Raw genomic sequence first — 7,190 nt, forward strand, 5'->3', positions numbered from 1 at the left:
ACGCTTGTAATCCCAGTGGCTCAGGAGACCGAGGCAGGAGGATCACAATTTCAAAGCCAGCTTTAGCAATTTAGCAGGGTTCATTTAGCAGGGTCCTAAGCCACTTAGTGAGGCCCTATCTCAAAGTAGAGTAAAAAACAGCTGGAGGCCTGGGGTTGTGGCTCAGTGATGGAGTGCATGCCTTGAATGTGTGAGACACTGGGTTCGATTCTCAGCACCATATATAAATAAAAAATAAAGATCCATCAACAACTAAAATGAATAAAATAAATATTTTTTTTAAAGAGCTGGGAATATGGTGCAGTGTTTAAGCATCCCTGGATTCAATCCCCTATCCCAAAAATAAATAAATAAATAAATATCTTAGGTTGGGGGCTTCCAGTCGGTGGCGTGCTGCTTGGAAAACGTGATCTTGTAAAAGATGGCTAAAAGCTTACGGAGTAAGTGGAAAAGGAAGATGCGGGCTGAAAAGAGGAAAAAGAATGCTCCAAAAGAGCTCAACAGACTTAAAAATATTCTCAAAGTTGGCAGTGATGTTTTAACGAAAGATGTTGAAGAAATAGCAACTGTGGTGGTACCTAAACATTGCCAAGAGAAAACGCAGAGTGTGGTGAATGATGAAAAAGATGACATGAAAATGGAGACTGAGATTAAGAGAAACAAAAAGACTCTTCTAGACCAGCATGGACAGTACCCTGTGTGGATGAACCAGAGGCAAAGAAAAAGACTGAAGGCAAAGCGAGAAAAAGGAAAGGGGAAGAGCAAAGCAAAAGCAGCAAAGGCAGCAAAGGGTTTGGCCTGGTAGACTCTTAAAACTTGAAGAATTCTACATGGGACAGATGTTTGATTGGAGAATGTATACATTGATTTTGACTGTCACTAAATGAAAACTATTCATTTTCATATTTTAAGTTGACTTTTTGTCTTCAATTCAAACCCAGAATAACCCCTCAAGTTTGTTTTAGGAACTTGAATAAAGTATTTTCTTTAGTAAATGAAAGGTATATTGATGTTTTAATTGGATGTCACTCAATATCTATATACTATAAGACATCAAAATTCTGTCAAGAATTAATATGGTTTACCAGGTGTGTTGGAACACACATGTGATCCCAGCAGCTGAGGAGATTTAGGCAGGTGGATCACAAGTTCAACGACAGCCTCAGCAACTTAGCAACTGAGACCATGTATCAAAAAATAAAAAGGTTTGGGGTGTGGCTTAGTGGTTGAGTGCCCCTAAATTCAATCCCTGGTGCCAAAAAAAAAAAAAATTGATGTGGTTGTAATTGTTGGATCTTACAACTTGGTAAAATCATCCAATAAAGGTAAAATGATAAACTGACAAATTTGAGCAAACTCAAATTTAAAAAGCTATTATGTGGTTATATTTTTTAAAAATGTGACATCAGTGGGTCTTATAAATAGTACTAGATTGAAGTTTTGATTTCTGTAACTCAGAATAAAAGATATTTTGTGTGTAAAAAAAAAAAATCTTAAAAATGCATCATAGGGCTGGGGATGCAGCTCAATGATTAGCATGTTTTAGGCCCTGAGTTCAAGCCCCAGTGCTGCCAAATGAGACTCAAAATGAGACTTGGATTTAAAGAAAGAGAAGAATTCATATACAGCATATGTAGTTGGTATAAATCTCACTTAGTTGCTAAATTTAGCTAGATTATATTATAGATAAGTTATGGGAAACAAGTAATGTACATTATACCTGTTGATGAACTACCAAGGGGGGGGGGTGGATAAGGAAATTAAAATAATTAGTATTTCATTGGTTTTACATGTATAGTAATAATTACATTCAGTTACCTTTGTATTTTTCTGGCTTTCAGACATACAAAACCACAGCTTTTTTAATGTTTTAAAATGTTTGTTTAAAGGAAGTTTGTTTGTTTTGTTTTTATGAAGCTATATTTTGCAAAAGTAAGAAATGAGACCATATTTTATTTATTTGTCCATCTATTTATTTATTTGGTGGTGTTGGGGATTGAGTCTAGCTGTATCACTGAGCTACCTTCCCAGCCCTATTTATTTCTTATTTTGAGACAGGTTTTTTTTTTTTTTTTTTTTTTTTTTTTTTGGTGGTGCTGGGGATCGAACCCAGGGCCTTGTGCATGCAAGGCAAGCAGTCTACCAACTGAGCCTTATCCCCAGCCAGTTGCCAAGCCTGGTCTCAAACTTGTGATTCTCCTTCCTCCACCTCCCGAGTCATTGGGATTCCAGGCATGCACCACTGTATCCAGCTAGACAGTTTTATTAAACCGTTTGTTAGTTTTATTGTGAACATCTAATTATTTAGACATTCAGAACCTGGATCTCCATTTGCACTCTTTCCCTGGCTTTACAAATACTGTGAATAGGCCCCACTGCCGCCCAGATCTGACTCTCTGAAATACTGAGGCTCAATTCAATAGGCCCTTTTTGACTTTCCCATTCAGCAGAAGCCCAAACTACAGCCACATTAGTTTGCCAACTCCCAGTCACGTCAATTCCTGCTTCTTCCTCAACCTACCCAGGCAGTATGAGGCACCAACAGATCATAGGATCAAACAAACACACATGCATAACTACAATAAAAATCCCAGACTTACCCGGTACAGTGGAACATACCTATCATCCTAGCTACTCAAGAGACTGAGATAGGAGGATGGCAAGTTCAAGGCCACCCTGGGCAACTTAGCAAGACCCGGTTTCAAAATAAAAATTTAAAAGGACTGCAGTGTAGATCACACTTTCCTGCATACTGGAAGTCCTGGGCTCAATATTGGTGGCTCAGTATGCAGCTCAATGATTAGCATGTTTTAGGCCCTGAGTTCAAGCCCCAGCGGGGATTCCCAAAGGGGTAAGTTACAGCCTCCCACATGGACTCAGAATACTCAGAGTACCTACTGGCTTAGGAAATGGTCCTTAATGGTCCTTTTCTCCCACTTTGCCGAATGTTAGATAATCAGTATTTAGTATGCATTTGAGAATTGGGTACATGAGTCCTGTGGCAAGGAGAGGGAGATTTAGGTTTACACTAGTCTTTCTTCTCCCTAAATCCTAATTGATAGATGAATGGATAAAGAAATTGTTATACACACACACACACACACACTATATTCAAGCTTTTTTTTTTTTTTTTTTTTTTTGGTGCTGGGGATTGAACCCAGGGTCTTGTGCAGGCAAGACAAGCACTCTACCAACTGAGCTATATCCCCAGCCCCCATATTCAGCTTTTAAAATGAAGGAAATCCTGCCATTTGAGACAACATAAACGTGGAGGATCTTGTGCTAAGGGAAAGAGGCCAGGCTCAGCAAGACAAATACCGTATGATTCTGTTTACATGTAGAATCTAAAAAAGTCAAACTGGGAGGCAGAAAGTAGAATAGTTGCCAGAGATTGGGGTAGAGAAAATGGGGAGATGTTAGTTAAAAGGTACAAAGTTTCAATTGTAAGGTGAATCAATTCTGAGGGTGTAATATATAGCACAGTCACTATATTTAGTGATACTACATTGTTTACTTGAAATTTGACAAGAGCAGATTTTACTTGTCCTCCCCCTCCATCACCCCCCCCCCCACACACACACACACACAACATAGTAACTATGGGTGGTAATAGAAGTGTTAATTAATTTGATTGAAGGATGCATTACTTAATTTGATTGTGGTGTTCATTATATAATGCATATGTCCAACAAACCATGTGGTATATATTGGATGGACACAATTTGGTCAATTAAATAAAAACTTACTTAAAAAAAAAAAAATCAACTTCTTGGCTGACCAGGTGACACATGCCTGTGATCCCAGTGAATTAGGAAGCCGAAGCATGAGGATAGCAAGTTGGAGGTCACCCTCAGCACTTTGGTGAGCCCCTCAGCAACTTGGGGAGAACTTGTCTCAAAATAAAAAAGGATGGGGCGAGGTGTGGTGGCGCAAGCCTGTAATCCCAGCAGCTCTGGAAGCTGAGGCAGGAGGATCGCAAGTTCAAAGCCAGCCTCAGCAAAAAACAAGGCTCTAAGCAATTCAGTGAGACCCTGTCTCTAAATAAAATACAAAACAGGGCTGGGGATGTGGCTCAGTGGTTGAGTGTCCCTGAGTTCAATCCTTGGTACAAAAAAAAAAAAAAAAAAAAAAAAAAAAAAAAGCTGGGGATGTAATGCAGTGGTAGAGTGCCCCTGTATTTGATCCCCAGTAGCCCCTCCCCTTCAGCCCTCCCCCCGCCCCCCCAAAAAAATTCGACTTCTGCAAGCTCAAGAAACTAGAAGGAAAAGAAAAAGGGTTGCTATGTCGTAGACTTCTCCAAGTTCTCCACGTACCTACAGTTTGGCTCACACTTCTCCAATCCCTCTGCAGAGACTATTGCTAGTCCACAGCCGCTTGGGAGCACCCTCGAGTTAGGGCTGACCTGTTCTTCCTGCTGCCAGGTGTTTCAGATCCAGCCTCAGGGACCGTCAGAACCTTTCACTTTCACTAACCCCAGCCAGGGAACTGGGCGTGTCCTCCAGGATTGGCAGGAAGCTGGCACCCAACTGTTTAGCAGCGAAATCGCGGCTACTCCTTCAAGGGCAAAGTTGCTAACGTTGCGCAGCGCGCCAGCCTCGGTGGAGGCAGCTCCTAGGTGGAGAGGCCGTGTTCGTAAGGGCGGCTGGATCCTTATTTCAGTCTTCCGGAACTCCCATCACGTTTCCTGGGTCCTCCCTTCACACCCCACCTTTGTAACTGTCGCCCTGCTGCAGAACAAGAAAACAAAGGCAGCGAGTGATGGTGACCTGCAAAAGCTAGATGGGTAGACTGAAGGGCACATTAACGTGATGGTGTATTTATTTATTTATTTTTGGTACCAGGAATTGAACTCAGGGGCGCTCCAGCACTGATCCACACCTCCATCCCTATTTAGTATTTTATTTAGTTATTATTATTATATATATAATATATATCATATATACTATATATTATGTTATTATATATTATATTATTTTATATTTTATTTAGAGACAGGGTCTCACTGAGTTGCTCAGCACCTCGCTTTTGCTGAGGATGGCTTTGAACTTGTAATCCTCCTGCCTCAGCCTCCGGAGCTGCTGGGATTACAGGCCTGCACCACCTCTCAGGCACGATGGTGTATTTTTGTGTTTCTCTAATTTTGTCTTTCTTTCTCTTCCTTCCTTCCTTCCTTCCTTCCTCCCTCCCTCCCTCCCTCCCTCCCTCCCTCCCTTCCTTCCTTCCTTCCTTCCTTCCCATTAATGTGCAATGAGAACTTCGGAGTCATTTAGAGAAATTCTGAATGTAGAGTCCTTCTAGATGGTAACATTTTATTCCAAAGTCCACCGCCGCTCCCTCCTTTCGGTGCTGGAGATTGCCAGAGACTGTGTACCCCTAAGCCTCACCCCAGGTCCATTTAAAGTTATCTTAATCAAATTTAACTTTGATGATGTATTTCAACAACTCTCCGTTTTTGAGAAATTCTGAAATGTCTGAAGTGGATTTGTCTTTCCTCCTCCTCCTTTTTTCTTCTTCTAATAAATAGATTATTTATTTATTTATTTATTTATATTTAGCAGTTTTGGGTTTAGAGAAAAATTAAGCAGAAAGTTCATAGGGTTCCCATAAGAACCTGTCCTATGCAGTTTTCCTGTTATTAACATCTTGCCTTAGTGGGCTACTTTTGTTTCAATGGATGAATCAATGTTGATACACTATCATTAACCGAGGTCTATAGTTTACATTAGGGTTCACTTTTTGGGTTGTGCGATTTTATTAGTTTTGAAAAATACATAATATCATGTGCAGTTTCAAAATAGTTTCACTGCCCTAAAAATCCCCCTTTCTACCTGTTCCTCCCACCTTCCCTCAGTCCCTGGTGATCACTGATCTTACTTCTGCCTTTCCCACAATGTCCAGGAGATCATATAGTGAAAAATCAAACAATATTATCATTTGCAGGCTGGCTCCTTTCAGTCCTTAAGTTTCCTTCATGTGTTTTCCTGACTTGACTATTTTCTTTCTTTCTTTTTTTTTTTTTTTGAGAGAGAATCTTAATATTTATTTTTTAGTTTTTGGCGGACACAACATCTTTGTTTGTATGTGGTGCTGAGGATTGAACCGGGGCCGCACGCATGCCAGGCGAGCGCGCTACCGCTTGAGCCACATCCCCAGCCCAACTTGACTCTTTTCTTTCTTCCCTCTTTTTCTTTTCTTTTCTTTTCTTTCTTTCTTTCCTTCCCTCCCTCCCTCCCTCCCTCCTTCCTTCCTTCCTTCCTTCCTTCCTTCCTTCCTTCCTTCCTTCCTTCCTTCCTTTCTTTCTTTCTTCTTTTGCACTGGGGTTGAACCCAGTTTAACCACTGAGCCACATCCCCAGTCCCTTTTTAAATATAGATTTTATTTAGAGTCAGGGTCTCACTGAGTTGCTAAGTGCCTCACTGAGTTGCTAAGTGCCTCACTAAGTTGCTGAGGCTGGCTTTGAACTCAGATCCTCCTGTCTCAGCCTCCCAAGCTTCTGGAATTACAGGCGTGCACCATCAAACCTGGCTCTCCCTGCCACCCTTTTATTTTAAATATTTTTTTAAATGTGGAGCTGAGGATCAAACCCAGTGCCTCACACACGATAGGCAAGTGCTCGACCACTGAGCTACAACCCTAGCCCTCCCTTTTGTTTTAGTTGTAAAATATACTTAACCTAAAATTTACCATTTTAACTTTTTTTTTTTAAATAATCACTTTGTTATCTTTTGTTTTTACAATGCTGGGAATCAAACTCAGGGCTTCACACATACCAGGCAAGCACTCTAGCCCTGAGCCACATCCCAACACCCCCTCCTTTTCCTTTTTTGAGACAGTGTTATGTTGTTCAGACTGTCCTCAGACTCCTGGGCTTGACTGATCCTTGAACCACAGCCGCCTGCTAGCTGTAACTACAGGTGCACACCACCATGCTCAGTCTTAACTTTTTTTTTTTTTTTTTTTAATTTTGTAGCTTTAAATGGACAGCATGCCTTTTTTTTATTTGTTTATTTTTATGTGATGCTGAGGATTGAACCCAGTGCCCCACATGTGCAAGGCAAGTATCCTGCCACTGAGCTACAGCCCCAGCCCAGTCTTGATCATTTTTAAGGGTAGAGTTCAGTGGTATTAAACACATGGTACCATTCAAAAATCTTTTCCTTTGGTAAAAGCTTAAAGTCTATTCTCATTAA

General features: G+C 40.8%; 1 protein-coding gene across 1 annotated transcript; it reads left to right on the forward strand.

Annotated features, from left to right (window-relative positions):
• The first annotated feature begins 373 nt into the window (after positions 1 to 373).
• On the forward strand, positions 374 to 1,346 carry LOC114104261 (protein LLP homolog). Its single transcript, XM_027950317.2, has one exon. It carries the CDS (start codon positions 422 to 424, stop codon positions 803 to 805), a length of 384 nt encoding a protein of 127 aa, XP_027806118.2. The 5' UTR covers positions 374 to 421; the 3' UTR covers positions 806 to 1,346.
• Positions 1,347 to 7,190: the final 5,844 nt, after the last annotated feature.

Source organism: Marmota flaviventris, chromosome 17, assembly GCF_047511675.1.
Source record: "Marmota flaviventris isolate mMarFla1 chromosome 17, mMarFla1.hap1, whole genome shotgun sequence".
Classification (NCBI taxonomy): Eukaryota; Metazoa; Chordata; class Mammalia; order Rodentia; family Sciuridae; genus Marmota; species Marmota flaviventris.